Source organism: Equus asinus, chromosome 2, assembly GCF_041296235.1.
Source record: "Equus asinus isolate D_3611 breed Donkey chromosome 2, EquAss-T2T_v2, whole genome shotgun sequence".
Classification (NCBI taxonomy): Eukaryota; Metazoa; Chordata; class Mammalia; order Perissodactyla; family Equidae; genus Equus; species Equus asinus.
In genome coordinates this window covers 29,040,953-29,068,174 of record NC_091791.1, presented here as the reverse complement: position 1 = coordinate 29,068,174, position 27,222 = coordinate 29,040,953, and the positions used below count along the sequence as shown (strand labels likewise).

The 27,222-nt window shown below is 56.7% G+C and overlaps 2 protein-coding genes across 15 annotated transcripts; one reads left to right on the top strand and one right to left on the bottom strand.

The window, feature by feature from the left end:
• Positions 1–475: 475 nt before the first annotated feature.
• On the bottom strand, positions 476–18,901 carry PDZD7 (PDZ domain containing 7). 10 transcript variants are annotated; one of them, XM_070484955.1, is made up of 18 exons: positions 18,772–18,901; positions 18,531–18,666; positions 17,469–17,857; positions 13,164–13,304; positions 12,680–12,854; positions 11,980–12,156; positions 11,547–11,694; positions 10,268–10,328; positions 9,501–9,908; positions 8,794–8,991; positions 7,151–7,201; positions 6,384–6,559; positions 3,253–3,344; positions 3,035–3,126; positions 2,780–2,851; positions 1,673–2,272; positions 1,250–1,350; positions 476–837 (listed from the first exon to the last, which is right to left on the bottom strand). In XM_070484955.1, the coding sequence occupies exons 3-18, from the start codon at positions 17,689–17,691 to the stop codon at positions 634–636; spliced, it is 2,919 nt and encodes a 972-aa protein (XP_070341056.1). In that variant the 5' UTR covers positions 17,692–17,857; positions 18,531–18,666; positions 18,772–18,901; the 3' UTR covers positions 476–633. The 10 variants fall into 10 exon arrangements, 7 of the variants coding, with proteins under 7 accessions (XP_070341056.1, XP_070341065.1, XP_070341101.1 ...); XM_070484964.1 differs by lacking the exons at positions 476–837; positions 1,250–1,350 and having other exon boundaries at positions 2,106–2,268; XR_011494339.1 differs by lacking the exons at positions 476–837; positions 1,250–1,350; positions 1,673–2,272; positions 2,780–2,851; positions 3,035–3,126 and adding an exon at positions 7,519–7,612 and having other exon boundaries at positions 3,304–3,344; positions 6,384–6,482; positions 8,794–9,019.
• SFXN3 (sideroflexin 3) lies at positions 18,700–27,067 on the top strand. Of its 5 annotated transcripts, none has more exons than XM_044752457.2 (11): positions 18,700–18,958; positions 21,152–21,315; positions 21,989–22,159; positions 22,515–22,613; positions 22,981–23,056; positions 23,219–23,304; positions 23,570–23,697; positions 23,868–23,917; positions 24,757–24,806; positions 25,286–25,333; positions 25,604–27,067. In XM_044752457.2, the coding sequence occupies exons 2-11, from the start codon at positions 21,155–21,157 to the stop codon at positions 25,698–25,700; spliced, it is 966 nt and encodes a 321-aa protein (XP_044608392.2). In that variant the 5' UTR covers positions 18,700–18,958; positions 21,152–21,154; the 3' UTR covers positions 25,701–27,067. The 5 variants fall into 5 exon arrangements, with proteins under 5 accessions (XP_044608392.2, XP_070341202.1, XP_014693115.3 ...); XM_070485101.1 differs by having other exon boundaries at positions 18,719–18,958; positions 21,989–22,163; positions 22,519–22,613; XM_014837629.3 differs by lacking the exon at positions 18,700–18,958 and adding an exon at positions 19,550–19,895.
• Positions 27,068–27,222: the final 155 nt, after the last annotated feature.

The following is a 27,222-nucleotide window of genomic DNA, read 5'->3' as shown; positions in this document are numbered from 1 at the left end:
AACATGAAACGGTCTCTCTGGGTTTGAGAAACTAGGAAGGACTTCCATCTTGTCCCTTGCAGAGAACACTGCTTGGGCCTAGGGGATGGATGGATGCAGTGACCCCTTGAGGACCCTATCTGAGAGCCCATGACCCTTAGTGCTTGGGGGCATCATGAGAAAGTACCCACCAGTCCCAAGCTCCAGACCTTGGGTTTCTCAACCCCCTACCTATCTTGGAAGGTTGGGGACAGTGAGTGGGTGACACAGGCTGCCCAGTGGCACCTTGTCCTTGACACCAAGTTTATCGAAAGGGCAGAGCCTTAATGACAACTGTGGAGGGAAGAAGGGAAATCTGAGCCACCAGTGTGCAGCTTTGGGAGTAGGCAAGGCGAGCAGGAGTGGGAGGGCCCCAAGCTCTGAGGAGGTAGGTGGGGTCTGAAGACAGGAGGTGGCTCCGTGGGAGGATGTGCGGTCGTGGGATAGGTGAGGAGAGTGGGGTTAGTATCAGGAGTCTGGAGGGTTGGAGAGAGAACGAGGCTGAGGGTCAGCTGGAGGAGCCTGGCATCGGGGGCGGGGAGAGGGGTCTGGCTCTTGGTGGGAAGGGCATTAATGAGAGGTTCTGGGAGTGAGTGGAAAGGAACTGGAAAACCATCAAGGGGTCAGCGAGCAGGGGAATGGTCTGAGGGCAGATGAGTCAGAGGGTAAGGGTAGTGGGCCAGGCCCAGGGACCCTGACCACAAGCTCCATGGGTTCCCGAGCTTTGTTTCGATAAGCCCGGCGGATGGTGTCCACTGCTCGCTGGTGGGTCACCTGCTCCAGGCTCTCTCCATCCACTGCCACAAGCTCGAAGCCAGCCTGGGGTGGGGGTGAGAGAATCACAGCCCTCCCTCCTCAGGTCACCCCCACCCTACCACCCAACCTCTCACCTCCACCAGCTAGGACACTCCTCCCCATCTGGGTGGAGGGGATGGACAATGGGACTTTTGTGCCTGGAGCTGTTGGGGGCAGGGTGGGGTGCAGACAATGGCCCTTTGTCCCTTGGGGCTAGGGGTGGAACAGGATGGGCCGCCCTCAGGCCCAGGCTGGCATGAGGGGACAGATTTTTTTCTAGGCCTGCTCATCCCACAGGCCTGACCCCCCTGCCCCCAAGCCTCCTCCCACGACCTGGCCTAAGCAAGTCTGGCTGGAAGATGAGCGTGTGCCAGCCCCGCCCCTGCTAGAATTCAACTCTGGGCCTAGGGAGTGGGCCTGGGTGTTCTTCACCCACCTGAAGGGCCCCACTGAGGAAGGCGGCCCCCCCAGGGAAGATCTTTTCTATCTTCACCATGGGTTGCACCTTGGACTCAATGCCCCCAGAAATGCTGATGCCTAGTGAGAGTGAGAAACATGGGGTGACACTGCAGCCACACCCCCAAAACCCAGAACTTCCAGGAGAAACCCAGGACCCCATCCCCACATCCATGGCCCCCAACTTCTCCCAAACCCCCAGATTCTGTTACTACTCAATCCTCAAGTCACTCCAAAATCTTCTAGGTCTCATCCCCCCCAAATGTGGACCCTCCCAACCATACCCCAATACCCAGATTCTTTTGCTAGGCCCAGGTGCCCTAGTCATACCCTCAAACCAAGACCACCAACCTCAGCCAAACCCAAGAACCCCCCTGCCGGGCCCAGTCACAGCCAGACTCACCCAAGGACTGCTTCATCTTGGACAGCGTGACCGTCCTCAGCTCCCCACTAGGGGCCTTCATGGCTGCCTGCTCGGCTGTCCCACCAGTTCCATTCTCGGAGAGCCTTTGACTGCCCCCTACCTTGGTTGCCTGCCCATCCAGAGGTCGTGGAAGAGGGGGCCTGGCCTTCCGAGGCTTGTGGTAGCGCCCGTTGGCTGTGCTGGGGGCAGGGATAGGTGCCGGGGATGGGGAACGCCTGCGTCCCGGGGACTTGCCTCGGCCCCAGCTGTGGCTGCGGCTGCGGCTCTGGGCCAGGCCCTGGCTCTGGCTCTGGCTCTGACGAGGGTCCTCTCGGGTCAGGGGTTCTGTTAGCAGCCAGTTAGGCCTCGGGGGCCGGGGAGCCACGGCTGGTGGCTGTGGTGGGGGTGTGCAGGCGCCTCGGCGTGGGGCGAAGGCATCTACTGGCACGTCTTGGAGAGGGGGGATTCCTTTATGAGGGTGGCGGGAGTCAGAGGCACTCAGGGAGACCTGGAGGCCCTCCAGCCGCTCCCGCAGCTCCCTATCACCTTCATCCTCCGAGAAGCCATTCACAGGCAGCAGGTAGAAGCCTCCACGGCTGTCTGGGGAAGAGAGCCAAGGTCAGAATGCCCAGGCCACCTTGCCAGGCCCCAGTCCTTGCCTTCGGTGGTGTAGGGTCTATAGACCCAGGCCTGGGGTTGCTCAGGCCCTATGGCAGCGCTCTCCACAATGAGGGACGCTGCCTGGGTTCTATTGTAATGGTATTTTAATACTTTCTATGCTAATAGTTACAGTTTTATTTTAATACGTCTAAGAAAAAACACGACTTGCACACCAAACTGGTAATTTCTCAGAGATTACTGCATAGAATGAGACTAGATTTAACAAGTGAGTGAGTTTAAAATCAATTATCAAGTAAATAATAGTATAGGCAGTGAGTGGATGTGATAAAAATGGTCCAGGTGGACAAAGGATTTCCTTCAGGGAACCACACGTAGTTCTGAAGCCAGGACTCTCCACGTGCATGGGACAAGGACAGAAGGCCCGTTCTCCCTTCCCCAATCCCCCAGAAGTGTGACCTCTCCCTGAGCTCTGGGACTCTGACTGACCAGGCACAGGGGTGATGAGGTGACGCTTGGGCGGTGTGTCCTGCCGGGCTGGTCGCAAGGCAGGAGGCCGTACTAGTTGGAGAGAAGAACAGGTCAGAGGCAGGGGCCCCCTGCCAGGCCCCCTGATGGACACGGCAGAAGGGGCGCAGGCAATCTCTGCCTCGCTCTCCACTGGGAGACCCCACCCCCATCCCCAGCTGGGGCTCAGTATCCACAAGTTCTGCCCCGACCTCCCCCGCCCCCCCTACTGCTGACCTGCCCGGCTCCTGAGGGCCTCAAAAGCCTCCAGCTCCACCGGCATCACCATGCTGTCGAAGCGGCCCAGGTCCGTGGGGGCCACCACACTCCTGGGGGAGGGCAAGAGTTGGGGGGTGGGCAAGGGCTCAGTGCTAGGGGTGCCGAGAGGAGCTTCAGCCCTGGGAGGTTGGGGGAGGTATCAGGGGTCCTCTCCCTGCCCACAACCCTGGCCCCACCTGATGTCCCTCAGCAGCAGCAGCTTCTCAGGCCTGTCCAGAATGGCCAGCAGGGGCCTCACCAGGTCCTCCACACCGCCCTCGTGCACATACTGCAGAGAGAGGCACCACGGGTCAGACAGCAGCAGGGACTGCCAGAGCAGGGCTTGGGGGAATGCCTGGGCAGGCAGGGGTTCCCTCCATTTAGGAAAGGTTCTCCCCATCCCCAGGCTGTCCACAGGATTGTCACGGTGACTAGGTGGGAGCCTGCAATAATAATAACAGATCTGTAACAGCAAGAACAGCTTTGGGACAGGCACCTTTCTAAGCCTTTTACACATGGTCTCTTATTTAGCAACCACCCTGAGAGATGGTGTTAGCTATTCCCATTTTATAGATGAGGAAACTGAGGCTCAGAGAGAAGGACTTTGCCCAAGGCCACACAGATAAGGCCATGCAAACAGGGATTGGAACCTGAGAAGTCTGGCTCTTGCCTGCTCTGGTACCGGAAAAGGATATGCAGGGAGTGGACTCTCCTCCCTACCCCCACCTCCAGGCAGAAGGAAGGAATTTGAGCCAAACACTAGGCTGTGCGCCTGGCTGTTCCACCATGTGTCTGCACACACCTACAAATTAGACTTTGTTCAGGGCTGGAAGGGGGACCTTGGGGAAGGGATGGCCCCACAGAAAGCTTCCCCAGTCAGTACCCTGGGGGTGGAGGCCCTTCTGCCTGACACTGCCCGGATGCCACCAGCCCCGCCTTACCCCACCAACGCAAACTGGCAAACTGGCAAACTGGCAAACTGGGAGCCACCCTACTTGCACAGCACACTGCCCCATGGTGGCGAGAAGGAGACATGTACTGATTCAGGGAGACAGAATCCGGTAGGGCATAGACAGAAATAGCATGCCCTGGTGATCAGAATGGGACATTCATAAATATCAAGATATAAATAAATATAAACCGTGTGTGTGGCCCTAAACCACACACAAAGTTACAGGGACTTCCACATTCACAAATCAACAATGCACCCCCTTTTGTCTGGAGAGATACACACAATTGCACAGAACCAGCCACATATGTGCACACACATCAAGTCCACAAACATGCATTCACCGCCTACTAAATGCCAGGCCCTGTACTGGGCAGCGAGAGCACAACGACAAAAACTCTGTTCCAGAGCCTCAGGAGCTCAGTCTAGTGGGGACAAGAATGAGCCACATACACCAATGAACTATAAACTACTGGCAACGAGACAGAAGGAGTCTCAGAGGAGGGTAGAAGATCAGAGTAGGCTTCATGGAGGCAGTGACATTTACACTGACTCTTAAGGAGGGAACAGCATGAAAATTAGGAGGAAAGTGCTCCAGGATGATGTGGAATAATGGGTAGAAGGAAGTTTAACTTGACCGTGGGGTACATGAAGGGCATCCATGAAGACTGCGCAGGTAGTGACTACAACGTGAATCGTGCAATTCATAACCTGTGGAACCCTCTGCGGTGACCAGGGGAAGATGATGATGTGGAGATATGGTTACTGTGGGGAAGCTGAGGTTAGTGGGCTGGGGAGTCAGATCAGGGAGGGCCTTGAATATGAAGATAAGGAACTTGTACTCCACTGTATTCTGCCAAAGATAAGAGGTCGCAAGGGGGCTTGGGGAGTATAAAGTGCTCAGAGACTGGTTTATAGTGCCTGGTCTGGTGGCTGTGGAGAGATGGCTCAGAGGAGGAGGGAGAAGGGAGGCTGGGGTTGGGGGCCAAACATCCGAATCAGTAGGGGAGCTTTATTAATCATTTCGGCCAGGGTTCCACTCCAGAGGGTCTGATTTCTTGGTGTGGGTGGGCTCGAGTCAGGTTTGCGTGGTACGCAGAGCTCCCCAGGTGCTATGGAGGCACAGCGGGAGGCGGTCCTGGGTTGCGCAGGGTGGGAGGAGCCGAGAGATGAGGAAAAAGAAGCCCACCAAAGAAGCAGGCACAGAGCCCCACCTAGTGGTCAGAGTTCGGAGTTGCAGACTCACGCAAGTCCCCTACTCAGCGCTCAGAGCTGAGTGGGCTCCTGAGGTTAGCCCAAAGCCCCTTAGCTGACCCCCAACATGCACCTCTATCTGCAGCTCTGCTGTAAACCAGGCCTTGGTAAAGGGATGCAGGAATTACCGCGCCTCAGTCTCCAAGTAACACACACATGCCTTAGCCAGACATGTTCACACACACAGATATAATCATAGTTAAGGCGACACAAACCCATGTACGCACACATCACACAGACGTACAACACAGCCCTCCCTGACCAAGGTGAGGGAGTGCAGGAACCACAAATGATTTCCTGAAACTCCTCAGCTTGCCCCAGCCCACAGGCTCACGTGTGCACTGACACGGATTCATCACAGGAAACCTGCGGGTTCTCGAGACAGAGGGATGGCAGAGGGCCTTCCCGTCCTCCTAGAGGGGGTGACCTGTGCCTCCCGCAGCCTCCCCCACATTCAGACTACAAAGACTCCCTCAAATCTAACCTCCATCCCGCCCAGGACCCTCTGGTTTGTTTGAAGCGGAAGAGAACAGAGAACAGTGTAGGTGTTGGGGGAGGCTTGGGGTGTGGGCGGGGACAAAAGATTACTTACTTGAGTAACAGAGGAGGGCACCTGGCATGAGGCTGGGCCTGTTGGCTGCCCCAGGAGCAGATGGAGGCACGGGGCAGGGGGAGGTTGGGGTTTAAAGAACAGAGGCAGGGGACTGCAGGGATTCACATCCCCCTCCTCATAGCCTGTCTGGCTTCCTCTCTCCTCAGCTTAAATATCACCTCCTCAAGGAGGCCCTCCAAGACCACACCATCTAATTTGTATCTCTTGGGTTATTCACTCACGTTCTTTTCTTTCACCACACTTCACATAATTTGTCGCTATGGGTGTTTAGGTTCTAGATATTGTCTATCTCCTCTTCTTGGCTGTGAGGTCAGCATGTGTGTATGTGTGTGTGTACATGTGACAGGGATGACTTCTGCTTTTACTGACCACTGGCCCCACAGCGTCGAGATAGTGTGTCAAGATACTGGCCTCACACCAAGATACTGGTCAGCACACAGTGGACTGAACAAATGAGGGGCTGGGTGACTGAGTGACCATGTGCTGGGGCTGGGGGCAGGCTGGAGGCTCACCCGGGAGCAGTGGCGGGTGACTGCCAGCGCCTCGTCGTCAGTCAGCAGCCTCCGGGCCAGGTCCTGAATAAGGGGCCGTCGGCTCTCCCAGGCCTGCACCTGCTCATCCACATTGGGCAGCTGGCTGGAGGGGCTCCCAGACCTGGCAGAGAGCAGGTTCCGGCCCCTCTCCCGGTCTGCAGGGCAGCAGCAAGCGGTATGATGAAGGACCCAGGAGCCATCAGGGGAGGAGGCAGGGGCTTCCCTCAGTGGGGGTCAGAACTGAACAGCTGAGAGGCCCAGGTGCCCCCAACAGAATCCCAGCCCAGATGCTACACACCAGGGTCTCCCATAGCAATCTGCCCACCAACGGAGCTCCACTCCAGGCCCCTCAGCCCCCCAACACAGACCCCTGTACCAATCTGTTCCTTAATGGTGTCCCAGCCCAGTGCCCCCTGGACCCCCTGAACATGCACCATCATACAGTCTGTTCCCCATTGGGGTTCTAGCACAGGCTCCCTCATCTCTTCAAACCTCGTCTTTGGGAGTCCCAATTCAAGCTCCCCAGTCCTCAAAAATGCACCCCAATATCTGTCTGCAACCCTATCTTTCCTGGTAAGCTTAGTCCAGTTATTTGAGCTGCTGCCAATGTGTGCCTCTCTATCCACCTGATCCCCCATGCTTGACCCCAAATGATTTTAGCCCAACGCCCCTGAGCTGCCCCCTACATGCACCCCATCTGCAGCTCTGCTGTCAGCCAGGCCTTGGTAGAGGGATGCATGAATTACCGCGTCTCAGTCTCCAGGTGACAAACTTCTGTACGGGCCCCACTCCCCCTGCTGTGAAGAAGAAAGAGGCTCAGTTGAGGCCCTGGTCCCCAATCTGAAAATGGGGGTTGGGGAGCTCAGGACTGGCTGGATCATTGGCTGGAATGGAGAGTTCAGGCTAGAAGGAGGTGGGACGGAGAGGCAAGAGGCCAGGCCACGAGAGTCTTGAAGACCATGCTCAAGGTAGGAGCTTCATTCATAGGCAAAGGGGAGCTAGTGAAAGTTTGGATCAAGAGAGGGTGCACTCTGAGCTCTGCTTATGGAGATTCATTTGGAAGCAAATGTACAGAGAGAAAAACCCTAAGGACAAAGCTTGGGGGAACACCTACCTTCAGGGGACAGAGAGAAAAAGGGGAGCCTTTGAAGGAGAGAGAGGAGTGCCCAGAGAGGTGGGAGGAGAACCAGGAGAGAGCAGGCCCAGGGCTGTGGAAAGAGAGATGAGTTGAGGGAGGGGGGTGGCTGGCCTAATTTGGAGAGATTGTCTCTCCCATGGGACTGTCACCTTAGACCCCCAGGAGGGGCATGGCCCAGCTCCTCATCCTCTGGTTGTTTTTACCTACCAACATCCCTTCTCCCTTCTAGAAAGAGCACCCTGATTTCACCTGGGGCCCCCCCATTCTCAGTGCCTGTACTCGAGGGTGGGCACGTGACCCAGGCTGGCCAGGAGAGCACCTCTCTCCCCCACCCCACAGCGATTGGTTGACCACATGATCCCAGCTGGGCCAGTGAGAGCCTGGGACTTCAGCAGGAACTACTTAAGAAGCTCTCTTGTCCATGGGTTGCTAAGCAACAGTGGCCATCTTACTCTCAGTGGGCAAAGCCTGCATGATAATGAAGCCGACCCAGGGGAAAGTGGAACCAAAAGATGAAGGGGGCAGAAGTCTGATTGTTTAAACCTGGAGACCCAGCTTACATTAGTGGCTGAGTCAAGAAGTGCTTTTTAAAGCCAGTTGGAGTTGAGTTTCTGTCACAGGCAACCCCGTTAACCCAGCCACTCTTAGTCCAGTCTCTGAACCTCACTCAAGAGATGAGAGGCCCTCTGTGAGGGTCCTTGAGAAGCCCCTGACATGAGTGAAGCCTGCCTAGGCCCTTCTGCCTGGGCCCTGATCTAGAAGTGGCCTTACTCAAGGATGGTTCCAGAACTGGGTAGGGACTGTGGAATTCTGGCCAAGGGAAGTGAAGCCAAATACTCTATCTAGGAAAGGAGTACACTCCCCTAGTCAGCACCAACAGCACAGGGATCTGACCCAAGCTCTTCCACTTCCTTCTATGCTCTGACTCTATCAGTTTTTCCTTCTGTAAAATGGGGAGATGAGGCAGGCTAACAATGATCACTACATTTTCTGAGCACCTTGTGTGTGCCAGGCAACATACACTAATGCCCTCCCTCGTGTCTAATTTACATACACTAATTCACTTATTCTTTGCTGTCCCTAAAGAAATAGGTGTTATTACTCCCTTTTACTCATGAGGAAACCGAGGCCCGCAGGGGTGGAGTGTGATTCACAGCCAGTAAGAGGCAGCGGGGGATTTCAACCCAGAGCTGCTGGGTGCCAGAGCGGATTTCCCCTCTTTCCTCCCCAGCCGATCCGCCCAGCACTTACCTTTCTCCGTGTCCAGGCGAGAGTGGGGCTTGGCTGGGCTCCCTCTGTCCAGAGTCCAGGCCTCTCTGCGCCCGTCCCCTGCCAGCCGCCCATGCCACCCTCCCTTGAAGAAGAGGTTCATCAGCGTCTTGGAGCGCTGCAGGGCCCCCTTCTCCCCAGGGGACCCCGACTTCTCCTTCTTCCGCTGCTTCTTCTCCTCTGCAGACACGAGGGAGCACCCAGGGGGCTGGAGGGTGGGCAGAAGGGAAGGCCGAGGGGCAGGGGTGTGGGGAGGGGCAGAGAGAAGGGAGAGTAGGGGGCAGACAGGATCTGCAGCCATGTGGGGAGGTGGGGATGGGGTGGGGGTAGGGTTCCTCCTCCAACTTTCCACCCCTCCCTCACCCCATAGCTACAGCTATGTGAGGAATCTCCTTGAGGGCTGTAGTGTGAGTGTGTGTGTGTGTGTGTGTGTGTGTGTGTTGACAGGCCTGGGAACTCCAGGATGGAGGGGCTGGGTTAGGGTTGGTTTGGGGCCCAGAGCTGACAGGGTGGGTTTTGGGCCCAGGACTGGTTTAAAGTGGAGCCCAGAGCAAGGTATCCTGGGGCTGAGTTTGGGGCTGGGGCTGGGGCCAGGCCTGGGGCAAAGGGAGGTTTGGGGCCCAGGACAGGGTATGAGGTTTTAGATGCGGGGCTTCAGAGAGAGCAGCAGCCACCTGTCCCCCACGTACCCCACAAAGTCAGGTGGCTCTGGGAGCGTGTGATGGGGGGCCGGGGTCGGCTGAGGGCCAGCAGCAGAGCAGTCTTGGGGGACTCAGAGAGCGCAGAGTCAAGGTGGCGGCTGGGCGGGGGTCCATCAGAGCGGATGGCTGTGTCCCTGAGGATGACGGTGGGCCGCACACTGCACCAGGTCTCCACATGGCCCTCCATGTCGGGCTCTGTCTGTATGGCTGTGTCTGCCCTGTCCCAGCCTGGGCCCCGGCTGCCCCGGTCCTCAGGCCCTAGACAGACATCCATGCGGTCTGAGGGCAGGGAGCCCGAGCCCTCAGCCGAGCTGTAGGGGGCACTGGACGCGTAGGAAGAGACGCTGGAGCTGCTCTCAGAGGCTGGGGACAGCTGCTGCAGCACCCCGTTGCTCACTGCGGGCAGTGGGTAAAGGAGGGGTGTCTCAGGGGTCTGCCTGGGTTGCAGACCACCCTTGGGCTTGGGGGTGGGGGAGTGTCGGGCAGCAGTCAAGTTTGGAAGCACAGGGTCTGGGAAACTAACTGCTCAGCTGCCCTGCCAATGACAAGTCACTTCTCCCCCATTCACTCCCTGGGACTCCAGACCCTAGGAGAGCCTGGAACTGAACCTGCAACTTCTCAGAGGAGAACTCATGGCTCTGGGCAGTGTGAAATCCTGAGGAGATCTTGTCCCCCTGCCCATTTATTCTTCAGATTCTGGCCCCGCCCTCCAACCTCAGCCCTTTCCCTCCAACCTTGGGGCCTGAGCCACTTACATCGGTCCAGCCAACAGTACTCAGAAACCATCTCTTTGTAGGCAGGGTACCGGCCAGTCTCCTGGGGAGGGCATGGTGGGCATAGGAGGGCATGGAGGAATGGGTGAGAAGGGAGGGTACAAATCAAAGAGTGATGGGACAGGAGTAAACTTTTCAACCCCATTACTCTCCTCCAAGTTCATCATGCTCTAGCCAGCCGGGCCACTTCATTTCTGAACACGCCAAGTTCCTGTATACCTCAGGGCCTTTGCACTTGCTGATCCTTCTGCCTGGATTATCTTTCTTCAGCTCATCTTATGGCTAGCTTGTTCTCCTTTTCCAGGTGTCACCTCCTCAGAGAGGCCTGCCCTGACCCCCTGTCTAAAAGGGCCTTCCTAAATTACCCCATCTCATCTCTCTGTTAATTTCCTTATAGCATTTGTCACAATCTGCAGGCATCTAGTTTATTTGTTGTCTTCCCCCAGTAGCAGAGACCTTGTCCATCTTGTTCACCATTGTAGCCCCTGGACCTGGCGTAGTAGCTTTCATGTAGTCTGTACTCAAAGATACTGAATGAATGAATGAGGGGCAGAGTGGGAGAGGGGAGGAGTGTTTGGGATAATTTGAGAGGAAGGAAAGGGAGACATGGGATGTGGGAGAGGTAGGAAATAGAGGTGCCTGCGGAGGGGATGGTGGAGGAGGCATTGAATGGTGAGATGGGTGATGGCTTGGAGAAGGGAGAAGGGTGGAACAGGGCTGGGATTGGGCAATGGGGGAAAGCGAGGCATCACCTCCTCCAGGAGCCGGAGTGAGAAGGACCTGATCCTTGGGCAAGTGTGACACCCACATGAATAATGAATCCAGGCTTCTCCCCTGAAATCCAATCTCTGGCCCAGCCCAGTCCTTCTTGCCCTAGGCCCTGAGGATGCCCACCGCCCAGGTCCTGCCCAACGCCCAGGTACCACCCCATCCTTCTGCAAAGGACATTTTCTCCTTTCAGCCCCAGGCCTCCACCACTCATAGGAAGGGGCACTGCCCTAAGCGTCTGGGGAGCAGGCCTAGAACCAGGCTCTGCTACGGACCAGCCACGTAATTGACTCTGGTTCCTGAGTTACTTTGTCTCTCTGAGCCTCAGTTTCTCTTTCTGTGAAACAGGGATGAGAACAATACCTGCACTACCTCTCACGTGGCTGTGGAAAAGTCAAAAATTGCAGAGCGATGGGCATAATTAAGTTCTAGAGTACTCTGGGAAGTCCTTCCTACAGTCTGGCCTCTCCCTGACTCCCACAGTCCTGCCCACCTTGACGGTCAACATGATGTGCGTTTGGCCCTTCAGCACCTCCACTGCCTGGCTGTGGCTGATGTCGTCGAACCTGACACCGTTGGCTGCCAGGACCTGGTCCCCGACCTTGATGCCATTCTCCTCGGCCAGCCCACCACGGTCCACTCTGGGGTCAGACAGGAGGCAGGCTGATAGGCCACCTGGTCCGTCCCCCACCCCCACCCCCGACCCCCTTCCAGACTCTCTTCACCTGGATACAGAGATGCCCCAGGCAAACTCCTTGACCCTCCTCCTGGTGAGCCCTGACCCCTCCTCAGGCTCCCCCTCCCCAACCTTGGAGACGTAGTTGGCCAGGCCTCATTTGTGGACCCATCCCCAGGTCCCAGTCCAGGCCCCACTCCAAGCCCCATCCCCAGCCGGACCCCTTCTCACTCCCTGCCCCAGCCCTCACTTGGACACATAGATGCCCAGGCCAAACTCCTTGCCCCCGCGGATGTTGAAGCCCAGGCAGAAGTCGTCGGAGGTTGTGTATAGGTGGACGATGCGCCGCACGCCATCCTCTGAGCTACTGTTGGACGGTGTCGAACTGCACTTCTCCACTACCAGCCGCCGATTCACCACATCCACCCTGGGACAACAGCAAGGGGTCCTCGGCATGGCCCCCCATCCACCACCACCCACCCCCTCTCCCCCCATCAGCCCCAGTAACTGCACAGGAAAGGAGGGGTTGCCTTTGGGGGACGCCAGAGGCCTGAGATCTTCAGTGGGACATAGATCTCATCAAATCTGGGAAACCATCCTGATCTGTTTTTATTGAGCAGCTACAAAGTGCCAAGTCCCATTTTAAAGCCTCAGGCCCCTGAGGAAGAGGCGCTGTTACTATCCCAGACTCACAAGAGCAGCAGAGTGTGGGGGGCAGGGCCACTGGGGTCTGGGACAGCAGAGCTGTTGGGAGGAGGGCTAGGGGAAAAACATGGCCCTTGCTCATTTCAAGGTCAGGCCTTAGGATCCCTGTGTTTCCAGTGCCAGGGGGCAGGGAGAGCAAAAGCCATGGCAGCCAGGCCCCATGCAGAGCCCTGTGCCCTCAGGCTCTCTTGCCATGGCTTTGGGGGGTGGAGCTGGGTGTGGGGGGGTGGGGCCAGGCCTCTCACCATGTGGTCTTCTCCTTGGAGAATTTGATGCCCGGCACACGGCCCATGCGCCTCACCATCATGTGGAGCCGGCTGCTGCCTGTCAGCACCTTCACAGCGCTGCCCATGGTGGTGCTCTCCAGGCTCAGCCCATTCACCTCCGTGATCTTGTCCCCCACGCACAGGCCAGCCCGCTCTGCACCAGGGGAGGCGGTGGCTGGCGTGGGCCACTTGGAGAAGTCCCCTGGGGGAGGCCGAGCCTCCGCCTGGGGTAAAACTTCTACTAGATTGGGGATCCCCAGCTAGGGGCTGAGTATCCCCTATTAGACTAGGGACCTGTCCATTAGCCCACTCTGCCCTGGGAGGGAGCCCTCTCTCTTCATTGGCTCAGGCCCTCCAAAGCTGAGGACGCTTTCCTCTCAACCCTGACAACAGCACTCCCGCACCCCACTGAGGTTCGAGTCACATCCTAAGCCAGGACCTCACCCCTGGGGGCCCCACTCACCTGCACTGCTCCCCTCCTCCACCTTGCTGACGAAGATGCCCAGGCCATGCTCGGAGCCGCCTCGCACACTGAAACCCAGCCTCCCTGCGGGACTCTTCTCTACCCGGACTGCATGGATGATGTCACTCTCATCACTGTTGGCTATGGGGGTGGGGACACAGGCATGATTCCCATGCCCATTCTGGGCACAGAGGGCCCCTGGGTTCCCCAACTTGGGACCTGCAAAGGCTGGGTTTCTGGGCACAAGCACCTGGGGCCCTAAATGAGGGGGTGGGAGACCCAATTTCTGAGTCTTCTCTTGGTGGTCTTGAGACCATGGGCCAGGGAGGGTATGGGAGCAGGTAGGACAGGATGCCATGCTCCAAGACACTGTCGTCCTTCCCTCATAATATAGATATATGTGTGTGTATTTAATGCTTACTAAACTTCCCATGCCCACAGGCCTGAAATAGGCCAAATTCCTAAGAATCCTGCCACTCTGAGGGTCAGGTAGATAGAAAAGAGGTTCAAGATCATGCTTTCTGCAGCACAGTTGAGGGAGTCTGCGTTCTTCAGCTTGCAGCAGAAATGAGTATGTTTGCTCTATCATCAAACAGTTGAAGAGCTATTCTGGGAAAGGCATTAGATGTTTCTGTCTGTGTAAGCCAGAGGGCAGAACCAAGCCCACACAGTGGAGTTAGATGGAGGCAGATTTACTAAGGGAAAACTTTCAGCTGTCAGACAACAAAATGAATTTTCCAGGAGAGATAGTGAGTACTCCATCTTTGGGGGTATACAAGCTGAGACTTGGTAAATCCCTGTCTGGGATGTTGTGGAAGGATCCCTGAGGACCCTTGTATCTCTTAGACTCTGGGATTCTGGAGGTAAGGAATCTAGGAACTACCTGACTACATGAGGAGAGAAACTCAAAACACCACCACGCTGCAGTACGTGCCCAGAGTGGTCCTCTCAGTCGGCGCTGGGGAAAGTCAGAGAAGAGGGGTCCCCAGGGGCTACAGCTGCCAGGGAAGGGTTCTTAGAGGACTAAGATGGGTGGGATTTGGAGGCATGGAGGGGAAGGGGAGAACACTGATGAGGGGATGGAGGGAGCAAGGCCTCAGAGATGGGTCCCTGAGGAGGTGTTTTGGTTAGAGAAAAGTGAGAAGACTGGAGAGGTAAGCTGGCTCCCAGGTGAGAAGGTGAGATTTCATCTTGGGCAAGGCTTGCTCTAGCAGTGTTTGAGAGGGAGAAATCACACACACACACACACACACACACACTTCTCTCTGATCTAAGAGAAATCAGGTTACAGTGCCGGCCGGTAGCTCAGGAAGAAATCCCCAAGGGCAGCCTGGGGGCAGGGACGGTGCAGGGCAGAGACAGGGCAGATCCTGGGGCTTCCTAGCTGATTCTAGCTGCGCAGGTCTCAGGACCTTTTCGGCCCAGCCAGGGAGACTTTGCTCTCCCGCCCGCCAACCCTCTTTCTCCTCAGTCCCTTCCTGGGGCCTTCCTCAGACTCTGGGCCAGGGGGTGCCACATCTGGGTTTTGAGCCTAGGAGCTTGGGGCCTCTGAGGATGGAAGCTTCTCTACCTCCACTGCCCTAGGCCAGGCCACCAACCTCTCTCTCCAGACACTCCGCAGGCTCCTCACTATCCCCCTGCTTCTTCTCTGGCCCCTGTTAATCCATTTGCTACGCCATCGCCAGAGTCACCTTTTAGAACAGATCATGCCTTTCCCCTGATGAAAAACTTCAACGCCTGCCCCTGCTTCTAGAAGAAACTCCACACTCCCCCCGTGCCCAAGAAGGCCCTGCATGGGCTTTCCTCTGCCCACCTGTCTACCCTTACCTCCGGCCACCTTCCCCAGCCTCACTGAGCTCTGGCCACACTGACTTCCTTCCTGTTCCTCCCACAGACCAAATCCTTTCCCTCCGCCTGCGGTATCTAGCTGAGCCCTTCATGGGCCGGCTCCTATTCCTCAGCCCCTCCTGGCTCAGACTCTGCTTTCTCAGAGAAGCCTTCCTACACAACCCTACCTAAGACCCCCTCCTCCCAGATCATCTCTGTTAGAGTGGTTCTCAAAGAGTGTTCCGCAAACCAGCAGCAACAGGGAACTTATTAAAAATGTGAATTCTCAGGCTTTACCACGGACCCACTGAATCAGAAGCTCCAGGTGGAGGACCCAGCAATCTGTCTTTTAATAACAAGCCCCCCAGGCAATTCTGAGGTATTCTAAAGTTTGAGAACCACTACTCCATCACATCATCCAAGTTAGTACCTTCAAGATCCTTACCACCCTTTCTCATTATTTGCTTATTCATATATTATCTAGTATCTGTCTCCTCTCACTAGACTGTAAGCTCTGTCACGGTAGAGACTTTGTAATTCCTTTCTACTCACGTGTCCCCAGTGTATTGCACAGTGCTTGATATTTGCTAAGTAGTTTTTGAATAAATAAAAGAACAAATAGATGAATGAATGAATAAACAAATGAGCTAGGAGAGTGAGGAGAAAGGGCTGGTTTGGATTAAAGATAATGCATTTTCTCTGGGACCAGTTGAGTTTGAGGAGCTGGTGGGAACTCATGGTGGTGATGTGGGTGGCAGTGTTCCTCGTCCCACTGTGTCTCCCTTTTCAGGTACTTTCAGGCCCTGGAAAGGTCTAAATAATAACGTGGGGGAGGGGTTCCAGGCTGCGGTGAGTTGGGAGATGTCTGTACTCTGGCAGAGGGAGGATCTGAGCTCAGAGGCTCCCAGCCCAGACAGGCCAGGGTCAGGGGTCAGAGGTCAGAGCAACACCCCAGGACTTGCACCGCTAGAAGATGCTGCTCCTCTGGCTGCAGGGCATTGGAGTGAGGCAGAGGGAGAGAGCCATCATGGAACTTCTGGAAGAGGATCTTTAGAGGGACAGTGTACATAGCCCTTGCACCACAGCCAGCACGGTGCACGTGGATGTGTGAGGGGAGGTACAGCATAGTTCTTGGAATACAACGGGACTTACAGGGGCAGGGCCACAGCGCCTCCTCTCTCCCCTCCATGTCTCCTAGCTCATCTTGGGACTTCTGCTGCATGACCAGAATGACAGTGGTGACCCTCAGCAGTACCCTGCTGCTCACCTGAGGTTGAGGCCAAGCAAGGTGGATGATGAGGGTGAGTACCTTGGGCCACTGGTGCAGGAAAGCCTGTTCCCTGAGCAACATGCTCTACCCCTGCCCCAGTGGCCCAGGTAGGGGAACAGAGATGCCCAGCTGGGCCAGAGGGGAGGAGCAGGGTCTGAAAATTCCAGTCTGGGATCCAGCCAGGGAAGCTCTGCTGGCTGAGGGAGAGGAGGGGAGCTGGAGATATTTATCTCGTCCTGCTCACGGAAAGCCCAGGCCCAGGGGGGCCCCACTCCCCGGCTGGCATTCAAGGTCCTGCCTTTCTTACTGGCTCTTTGTCGCCTCACATCTGTCACTACAGCCAAGCTGTCTCGTAAGTGCCCCCCACCCCCATGCTCCATGCTTCCAACCTTTGTGATACTTCTACCCCACCACCAGCTGTTGGTGGCTCTGTCTCAGAGCCCTGCTACACTGTAAATTTATGGAAGGTGAAAATTGAGCCTTGTTTCTCTCTAAGTCCCCTGCAGGACATAACCAGGGTTGGCATAGAATAGGTGTGCAATGAAACAGCATTAAACACTACGTAAGATTAGGTCTCCCCCTCCTTTAGGGCCCAATCCTGGGGCTCCCTCCCTGGCCACCCCTCCCCCAGCCCCCCATCAGAACATTTGCTGCTCTATCTCTATTTCCTTCCTTCTGCACCTGAAGCCTTTAATTCTCTCTGCCCAACTGGGCACTGAGTCCTCACAGCCCAGCTCAGAGCTGGTCACACAGTGGGCTGATGAGTCCTTGGATGTGTGAGTCCAAGGATGAATCCAAGGATGACATCCTTGATGGAGGACATCCTTCTCCATCTTGCCACACCCCCAAAGGCATACACAAGTGGGTTTGGAGGAAGGCAGAGTCCATGGGAGGGAGGGACCAATTCAGTACCCTGCCTCACTCACTTGGGGGGTAGCATACCACACACCTTCCCCTGCCTCCATGACCCTATCTCGCCCCTCTGACCTCTCTATGATCTTGGAACCCTAAAGGATTAGCCTGAAGGTGAGAAAAAGATACGTGAGGAAGAGAGTATGGGTCTTCAGAAACCCCCTCCCCCCTACATCCCTATGACTCCCATCTCTGGAGTTCCCCCACTCATATTGGCTCTGCCTCCTCCAACTTAGCGCCCCTGCCCCCTACCCCCACCCTCAGCTCCCAGGCCGGTGGCTGGGCCCCGCCCCCACCTTCAATGGGGGAGTTGATGAGGATGACGCGGCCCATGGGCGATGAGGCTCGGATTCCGCGGGGGGGCCCATTCAGCAGCCGCTGCTGCTTCCTCAGCAGGTATCGCGTTGCGGAGCCCAAGTCGCTGCCCAGGTGGCCTCGAGAGGAGAGAGAGCTCAGAGAGCCAGAGCTTAGGTCTCCGAGGCCCAGCGGGTCCAAGCCCACTGCGAAACTGTGCGCCATGGTGGCTAGACTGGGACGGGCGCCCTACAGGTCCAGAGGGAACCTGCTAGCTCTTAAGATGAAGGCCCGCGTGCTCCGAGCTCCATGAGCCTTCTGTGCGGGAGTGGGGTCTCAATGACCAGGAGCCCCCCACCTCTGCTGCCTGTCAAGATTGCGTGCTCCAGGCCTGCCAGGATTGAGAGCAGGGATTGGGGGAGGGATGTGAAGACAGCCCTCCAGAACTTCTACCCCTCCCCCTGGTTTGAGCACCCTAAGCTCTCATGCCTTAGGCCCCTCACCTCTCCCACCCCTCGCCAGAGAACTGCCCAGTCCAGGCACCATGATGGACTTGTGGAATCATTTATACAAGGCAGTGGGAACCTCTGCTTCACTCATTCCTGCTCTCAGCTGAGTCATCTACTCTGGTCCCCAGTCCCCAGTAGAGGTTGAGAGAGGGGAGATGGGATAATGGACGGCCCTAGGGCTTCAACTGGGGTGAGAGAAAGTGGGGCCAGCACAGTTCACTGCACCGCCTCCCCTGGATATATGGGCAGGGGGCCAGCTCCTGGGGCGCAGGCCTCGAGGGCAGGGCTTCAGGGTCTGGGACAGCTGTAGCCAAGGGCCCCAGAGATACCCAACCCCCAGGCTGCTGTCCCTTCCGCCCCCTCTTCTCTCTTGTCTAAAGAGGTTGTGTGAACCTCTCCCAGGCTTGCGGGGAGGACCTGCTGTCGAATGCCCCACAGCATCCCGCCTAAAACCAGGGCCAATTACCCTAGAGCAGCTCTGGGACCCAGAACGCAGCATCCCACCCCCGGCTGCGTCCTCCCGGCCCCCCACCCCTCAGGCTTGGCCCGGCTCACCTGTTCGCTCGTGCAGCAGCCGCCTGCCTCGCCCGCCAGCGGGCGCAAGCGATTGCAGCAGCCGTGGAACCTCTCCCCACTCTCCGCCGAGGCTCCGGGAGCAGGGCTGGCCTGCGTAGCCCTGGGCTCCTATTGGCTGGGAAAGCCGCCAGTCATTCCCTCCTGCCACCTACCTCGGGCGCCCGGGACCTCCGTTTGTCACCTAGGCTGGGGCCGCTGAGTTCGAGTTGTGATGCCTCACCCTGTCCCGCGAACTCAGCTCAGGGAAAGCCCAAAAGCCGGTCTTCTCCAGGCCGACGCAGCTACCAGGGCTCCTGGAATTGCCACACCTCTGCGGTCACCCCTGAGGCCTCAGTGAGGGAGTGTCACCTGGGCGGAGCAGGGCATGAGCCTGGGTGTGAGGCAGGCGTGCTCCGTACAGTGACTGGGTGAGTTGTGAGAGTGTCTGTGGCTGAGCTTTGCCTTCTTCACATGCATCCTTCTTCTATGTCAGAAAGTGTCTGGACACCCAGCCCGGGAAAGGACGCAGGGCGGGGCAGCTGGTCCCACGACACTAGAGGGCAGAAGATTCTTTCTGATCCACTAGCTTGAGCCTTCTGCCCCTTCGCATCCCAGGGCAGGGACTGGGGCTACGGTCTGCGGTGCAGGGGTAGGATTGGAGGCATAAGGAAACTGGGGACCCAGTGGAGCGAGGGGTTTCAGAGGGGACTAAGAAGGGGCCTGGGGAGGAGGAAAGGGCTGGGGACATAGAAGGGGCACAGGCACGAGCGAAACGGGGCTGTGAAGGGGTGTGAACGCCGAGGTGCTGCGAGAGGAGCTTGTGGAAACTGGGGTAGGAGCCCAGGGGGCCAAGTAGGCAGAGGCTACTGTCAAGGCAGCCATCAGGTAAGCCGCGCAGTAATCCGAGTCCCTCCCGGCGCGCCATCAAAAGGATGGCCCCTCCAAGCCGCCCGCCCTCGCCCTGCGCACTGCGAGCCTTTGCCCTGGGTACCTAGACCCCTTGCTGCAGAGGCCGGGTGCCTCCCGAGGACAGCCAAGGGACTGCAAGCAGAGGGGGGGAGCACCCGTGGCTCCTCCCCTCCTCTCTCTCGCTGGGAATCCGGCCCAACTGATCCTGGAGCCGGGATTGGCTCTGGGAGGCAGTGTGGAGCCGGGTCCCAGTAGCCTGGGCTAGGGGCGTCGCCCCCACCGCCCCCGGACTCTGCCAATCCAGGGGCACGCCAGGCGGACGTGCCAGGGGAGCCCCCGCCCCTCCTGCTGGTTAGCGTCACGCGTGACGTTACGCGTGATGGGTTGGAGGGCGGGGGCGATGCGCGAAGAGGAAGGCAGGTCTGAGAGCTGCAGAGGTCAGGATCCCGGGAAAGCGTGAGTCCCGCTGGCTCGGGCGGGGTTCGGGAGTCAGGGGCTTACGGAGTTGAAGACTGGGAGTCGGAGAGAGAGGCCTGCCTTGCAGGGTGCTCTCTGTCCTGTCCGATTCAGTATCTTCGGCTCTGGCTCTAGAGAGGTCCAAGGGGCACAGGGGGAAGTTGGTAGTGCGGAGGAATGTCAGGGTGGGGTTCGGCTTGGTCAAGCCTTCAAGTGGCTACAACTGATGGGTATGGGCTGTTTGTGTGTGTGTTCGTGTGTGTGTGCGCATGCAAGTAACAGTCTTTGTGGGCCAGGGTATGCAGGGCGTGTCCACCTTGTTTGTGTGTCTATGTAGGGCTATATGATGGTGTCTTTGTGTGTGGGTATGTGAGTGTGAGTATGTGAGAGAAGGGAGGGTGTGTCTGCCTGTGAGGGAGGAAGTGTGGTTGGAGAGGATTAGTCATTCTGTAGGATTTTGCCGAATGCAACCAGATGGCTGCTCCAGGCTTTCCTCTCTGTGCTGGGTGGAGGAGGCCTTTACTGAATCCTGCTCCTTTCTGGAAGCAGGTGGCTCAGGGAGAGGTGGACGAGTGTCTGTGCCAGCCCTGCCCAGCTGAGGAACAAGGAGAGCCTTGAGCCATTCAGTGTGGGTTGAGGAAGATGGGTCTGGAGAGGGGACTTGTGCATGCCCACACACACACACACACACACACACACACACACACACACACGCACGCACAGGGCTATCAGCAGAGTCCCCTGTTTGAGATCTGGAATAGATAAGCCCTGGAGTGGCCTATGAGCTCTTGCTCTCCTCCAATCAGGGGCTGACCTGTGGGAGGGCTTATCCTATCTTCCCAAACAGCCTTAGGGGTTTGTATCTAGGTCTCAAGGCAGCTGGGGCCTAAAGCTGACAGGAACATAGATGTGTGATGCATATAGAATGCATTTTTGTGCATACAGAGCACAAGAGTAGATGCATGGGATTAGCTGCTGCGCATGCATCAATGACACACATATAAATCCTCACTCATGAAAATCTGCACCAGGCCACAGCATAAGGAGATCTGTTTTTGTGGTTTTCTTCTCCCCACCCCCTCCCCTAGAAAACACCTTCTCCCCCAACCCTTGCTTCCCTATCTGGAGTCACCTTGAGCTCCAAAAGGGATTGGCAATAGGCCCAGGGACTGGGGCAGGGCCACCAAAGGCTGTCCTCAGGTGGAGCCCTTGGACCCCCTCCTTGGAGTCCTCTGACTCTTGTCCCTGCCCTGCAGAAAATGGGTGAATTGCCCTTAGATATCAACATCCAGGAACCTCGCTGGGACCAAAGCACTTTCATGGGCAGAGCCCGGCACTTCTTCACTGTTACCGATCCCCGAAATCTGCTGCTTTCTGGGGCACAGCTGGAAGCTTCCCGGAAAATCGTGCAGAACTACAGGTGACTCCCTATGCCATCTGACCCTGTACCCCACGATCTCATTCCCTGCCATTAATAGTACCTTTTGTACCTGCCTCCCCAAGCTTGAGGGTGATCCTGTCCTGCTCCTCAGTCCCCTTGCTCACAACGATGGCACAGAGCTTTAACTCAAAGGATTTTGGGGTGTTTGGGTTGAGGAGGTGGCATTGATAGTTACGGGGGGTGCTGCTCTATGCCTCATAAACCCTCCACAGGGACCTATCCCATTGCTGGGCCACCCTCTGCAAGGACACAGGGGCTCAAAATTGAGTCCCAGCAAGATAGGAGGGCGTCCCCTTTGTCTCCAGGAGGAGAAACCCTTGCAATGCCCCCAGCCATTTTTGACCCATTGGAAACCACCAGTACCCGTGACCCAGCATTTAGGCAGAAATGGAAGGACAACCTTCCTCGTGTGGCTTGAAGGGCAATAGAAATGGGCCTCCCCTCTCCGCCCCCCCCCCAGCCCCCCCCCCCCCCCCCCCCGTTTCTGGGAAGCTTTGACTCTCCCCCAGAGACAAGGAGCTCCTTTATTCTAAGATTGGGGGCCAGAGTGCCTGGGCCTCTGCCCAGACTTCCTCTGAGCTGGGTGGGCGGGGATTTGGAGGGTAGATCTGCCCTCTAGAATTGCCTGTCTGCTCCCTGTCAACTTCTGCAGGGCTGGCGTGGTGAGTCCAGGGCTCACCGAGGACCAGCTGTGGAGGGCCAAGTATGTGTACGACTCTGCCTTCCATCCAGACACAGGGGAGAAGGTGGTCCTGATTGGCCGCATGTCAGCCCAGGTGCCCATGAACATGACCATCACTGGCTGCATGCTCACCTTCTACAGGCAGGTCCTGTCCCATGTGTCCCCTCCTTGAGTGCTCTGTCCTAGCCAGAGTGTGGCTTGATGACCAGGTGCTTCCTTTCTAGGCCAGTTGGGCAGAAAGTAGGGGTGGGTGAAAGCTTGTGTCAGAATCCCTTCCTTTACTCAGAACTCCGCCCTGGGGGTCCTCCCACCCCAGAGACAGTGGGGATGTTTGTGTAGGTGGGGAGGGTCATGCAGGGGTCACCAGACCAGGTTCTTGGGTCATCGACTGGGTCCCTCCTGAGTGTTTGGGAATGACCTTTGTGGTTTCCTTATCAGGGTCCAAGGATGAGGGACATTGTAGAGGGGGCAAAAGTAAGTGTCTTTGTTCCCTCAGGAAGACCCCAACCGTGGTGTTCTGGCAGTGGGTGAATCAGTCCTTCAATGCCGTCGTTAACTACTCCAACCGCAGTGGCGATGCTCCCATCACTGTGAGGTGAGAGCTTGTCCCCAGGGACTCTTCTCCCCTCCTCGCCTATCATTGCTCTCTCCTCTTCACTCTTGTTCCCAGCGGGCTCATGCCGCCAGTGGCTCAGGGCCCTCCTCTCAGCCTGCCCCTCTTCCCCACTTTCCTGGCCTGACTGAGTGCATAGGGTCCTCTTGGGTGGGCTTTGGGATTCACCCTTCCTCAAAGGGAGGGACTGGGGCTTCCAGAAAAGTCTACACTGGAGCCAGGGAGGCATTTCTTTGCAATCAGGCCACCCTCCCACACTTCATATATTGAGGATTTCACAAGTCCCTGAAGGAAAGAACCACTTACTGGGCTGTTCACCTCTCTCCTTGTGTCCTGGCTCCACCCACAGGCAGCTGGGAACAGCTTATGTGAGTGCCACCACTGGGGCTGTGGCCACGGCCCTGGGCCTCAAATCCCTCACTAAGGTAAATGTCCCCCCATTCTACTGCCCCCTATTCACCCTTTATGTGCTTCCTTCTTCTCCATCACCCTTCCACCCGGACCTACAGGCTCCCCATATGTCTCCCGAGAGTTCCTCACCATCCCTTGGCCCTTAGGGCCACTAAATGACATCTTTCCTCTCCCAGCACCTGCCCCCGCTGGTCAGCAGATTTGTGCCCTTTGCAGCTGTGGCAGCTGCCAACTGCATAAACATCCCTCTAATGAGGCAGAGGTGAGTGGCCCCGAATCCTGGCTTGTGTGTGCCCAGTGTGCATGTGGACACACCATCTGGCCATGCAGACCAGTCCAGAGTGGGGAGAGTCCTGTCCTTCCCTGGCCATGAGCTGCTGGCCCGGTCTCAGTCTGATGCTGGGATCCTGGGGTGGGAGAGCCAGCCTTTGGATCTAGGATGTCTGAATAGGGAGTAGCTGCCCATGAGGACATTGTGGGTGGGGTTTGGGGCCTATGGTCTGACCCCTACTTCCTTCCCTTCCCAGGGAGCTGCAGGTGGGCATCCCAGTGACTGATGAGGCGGGTCAGAGGCTTGGCCACTCGGTGGCTGCAGCTAAGCAGGGAATCTTCCAGGTGGTGGTATCAAGAATCTGCATGGCGATTCCTGCCATGGGTGAGGTGGGGGTGGCTGCGTAGGGCACGGGAGGCTCTGAGAGAAGGGAGGTGCGGTTCCCCAAGGGTTTTGAGGACTCTGGGGACCATAAGACTTGGGGGGGATCCCCCCTTCCTTTGGGTCCCAACTTTCACTTCACTACCTCCCTCCCTGCCCTGCTCTCCCCTCAGCCATTCCCCCCGTGATCATGGACACTCTGGAGAAGAAAGACTTTCTGAAGGTATGTCACTCTCACTTCTCCCAGCCTGGAAGTGATGGTGGCTGGGAGCCCAGCCCTCTCTCCAGCCTGACCTGAGTCTAAGACTCGCCATCTGTTGGCCCCACCCCTGTGCTGCCCCCTCGACCTTCATTCATCCAGCAAGAATGAGTTGGGCTTGGGCAAAGGAACACTGAGGGAGGAGGAAGAGAAGATAAGGGACGGAGGGAAATGGTTTCTGTCCTGAAGGAAACTGGTGTCACTCCAGACGCCTCTGACCCAGGGATGGACCATCATGTCACACTTGATATGACATTCATGCTGTCACCTGCTCACAACAGCGAGACAGACACAGACACACAGGCTCACACATGCACAAACAGGACAGGGAAGCAAGGCACAGGAACACAAGCTCTAGCTCATTCATTCAATCATTTATTCACAAATATTTATTGAGCACCAGCTGTGTACCCTGGAGAAACAGAATGGTGGTCCCTGTGGCTGGAGCAAATCAAGAAGGTGTACAGAGCAGGAGATGTGTTTGGGAAGGGCCAGGGGGAAGTGAGTGGAGGGTTAGATGAGGCACTCCTGCAGGAAGTGAGGGAAGAGAAAGAGGCAGGGAGTGCCATGGGAACCAATTCTGAGAGGCGAGAATGGGTGATGGGACACTAGGGAGGGTGTCAGTAAACAGGCCTGGCTGGAGTGGAGGGTGGTGATCTGGAGGTCCCAACCGTGTTATGGGCTTGGGAGAAAGAAAAGGGCCGCACGTCAGGGCTGATGGCATAGAGCCAGGTGAATGCAATGGCCTGGGGGTTCGGGGGGCGGGGGACACTTGCTATTCCATTGTCTCTGTCTCCCTACAGCGCCGCCCCTGGCTGGGGGCACCCCTGCAGGTGGGGCTGGTGGGCTTCTGGTAAGTGTGCAGGGAGATAGGAGGGTGTGTGGGAGTGCCCTTTCCATGGTGGATGTGGGTGGTTATTTATTGCTTTTAAGATGTTTATATACATCATTCATTCATATATTCAGCTGGTAGGGGTCTTGGATGCCTGGAGGGTGTACTGGGTGTGTTAGGGGCTGATCCCTGTCCTTGAAGGTCAAGAGGCTAGCTGAAGGGGTTCCAGCCTTCATCTGCAAGAGGAAAGCATAGAAAAATACCTTTTGGTACCATCCAGGAGTCTCACGCACGTTTGACTCCTGATTCTGACATTTGCTGTCTGTGGAGCTCTGGGTCAGTGCTCTGGAAGCTCTTTCCTCAGCCATAACCTAATGTCAGAGTTGGCTTTAATCAATCTCCACCCCTAAGGGCTGTCTCCAGAGATGGGTTGGGGTGCAGGAGGGAAATCCCTTAAATCAAAGCTTCACAAACCTTTCCAACACTCTTCTCCCCCCTAGCCTGGTATTTGCCACCCCACTGTGCTGTGCCCTGTTTCCCCAGAGAAGGTAAGTGCTGCCCTGCCCGGGCTTGGCTGGGGGTTCTGGCAGATCTCCACCTCTCTGGAGCCAGCTGAGCTTAAGGTCCTTTAGTGCGTTGTGGGAGGAGGCCTGGCAGGCGCTCAGCTTATTCTGGGGGCTGGGGAACGATAGTGAGCTGGGCCTCCTGGCAGTTGAAGGAGAAGATTCTTCAGCCTGGAAGGAGGAGGGATGGCGATCCCTTAGCCTGAGGGGGTTGGGTTCAGGGGACACTCAGCCTGCCTGTGTGTTCTGTTGCAGCTCCATAAATGTGAGCAGGCTGGAGCCGGAGCTGAGAAGTCAGATCCGTGAGCAGAACCCCAGCCTCGAAGTGGTTTACTACAACAAGGGGCTCTGAGGGAGGGGCAGGCCCTGGCCTCTCCCTCACTCCCTTGGGCTGCAGCTTTAGTGGAGCCTTGCCATCCCTGCCACTTGCCTGTCTGCCTGGTACTGGGCAGGGGGCTTGGTGGGGGAGTGGCCGTTGAGACCAGCATCCATTCCATTAGGCTGGGAGAGGTGCCCCTGTAAACTGTTTTCTCTCCTCTCTGATTTCACAGAGCAGGGTGACATAATTCCTTTCTCCTGAGCTTGCGTCTCTACATATATACGTGTGTGTGTGTGTGTGTGTGTGTGTGTGTGTGTGTACACGTGTATACGCTGTGTTGGAAGCTAGGAGCAGACATGCAGTCCTGGGATGTCCTGATGTCTGGCTTCCCCTCTCGGCCTCCTGCCACTTGCCAGCCAGCCAGGCTAGAGGACTTCCTTGCCTAAACAGTTCCACCAGCCAAGTCATTTCTGACAGCATCTAACCCCTTCTGGACACAGGGGGAGCCCCAGGATCTCAGGACAGAGACTGAGGGACACTAGCAGACCAAACTGGGCTGAATTCTTCCAATTTTTGCTTCCTGGCTGCCAAAACTGACCCAGCAACTAGGCTGGCAGAGGAAGACATGTCAGGATAAGGGAGGCAAGGGGCTTATGCCATCCCCTACATCCTGAACTAGATCATTTCCTCTCCTTTTCTCTACCAGAACAAAGGAGTGTCAGTATCCTGTACTGCTCTTGCCATCTTCCCATCTTTCCCACACTGCAGCATGAGTGTCTTTAGGCACAATCCTAGGAGTTCTTGGTCCACTCTGATATCATAACCTCAAATCTAAACCTATAATCCCAACTCCCTCCCCCAACCAAAAGGCCACAAAGACAAAGCAAGCATTCCCCGTTAAGAGCTCCCCTGGCACCCTCTTACAGAGGGACACAGCTGTGGGAACGGTGCTTAAACGCCACAGGTATCTGAGTGGGTGTAACTAGGACACCCTCAGGGGAAACTAGGCCCTGAGTGTACAATCTTAAGACAGGGACTTTTGTGTTCCATTGACCGTTGTTAGACATCCAGCTGACCTCCCACCTTAGCTCCTCTTTCTTGAGGCTTGGCCCTACTCCCACCCCCATGCCGCTCCCAAGAGGAGGAAGGGCCCAGGCATCAAAGGCTGGTCCAAAGAGGACGTGGGCTTGGGGATGGAATTTGTGGTGGCAAACTCACAGAGCGCAGAGGTGGACCTTGACTCCAACTCCCATGACCTCTGGCTGAAGCAGTGGGTGGGGCGGATGAAGGCCCCAGTGGGCGCCTTTAAGAACACTTTCCTGCTCCCCGACCCATCCACCACCAGTGATAAACGCTATGATGCCATTGTTACTCAATAAACTGAAAAACTGTCTACTTCACTTGATTTCATGTCTTGAGTGCCCAGGAATAGCCTCCTGCCTATACAGCCTTCCCTTCTCTACCCACTGTGTTCCCGTTCTAGTCTCTTCCCTCCCTTTCCGTAGGGAGCCTGAGCCTCCAGCAGAGGGCGCGCTGAGATCAGACAATCAGTCCT

What these genes read in the sequence shown, in the direction of transcription:
- PDZD7 (XM_070484955.1), bottom strand. Translation starts at nt 17,691, where the DNA reads ATGGCGCACAGTTTCGCAGTGGGCTTGGACCCGCTGGGCCTCGGAGAC. An exon ending in CATCAACTCCCCCATTGAAG is followed by an intron (nt 13,305 to 17,468) that starts GTGGGGGCGGGG and finishes CCACCCCCATAG; the next exon opens with CCAACAGTGATGAGAGTGAC. An exon ending in TCGCCTGGACACGGAGAAAG is followed by an intron (nt 7,202 to 8,793) that starts GTAAGTGCTGGG and finishes TCTTCTTCACAG; the next exon opens with CAGGGGGAGTGGGGCCCGTA.
- SFXN3 (XM_044752457.2), top strand. Translation starts at nt 21,155, where the DNA reads ATGGGTGAATTGCCCTTAGATATCAACATCCAGGAACCTCGCTGGGAC. An exon ending in GATGCTCCCATCACTGTGAG is followed by an intron (nt 22,614 to 22,980) that starts GTGAGAGCTTGT and finishes CTCCACCCACAG; the next exon opens with GCAGCTGGGAACAGCTTATG. An exon ending in AGAAGAAAGACTTTCTGAAG is followed by an intron (nt 23,918 to 24,756) that starts GTATGTCACTCT and finishes GTCTCCCTACAG; the next exon opens with CGCCGCCCCTGGCTGGGGGC.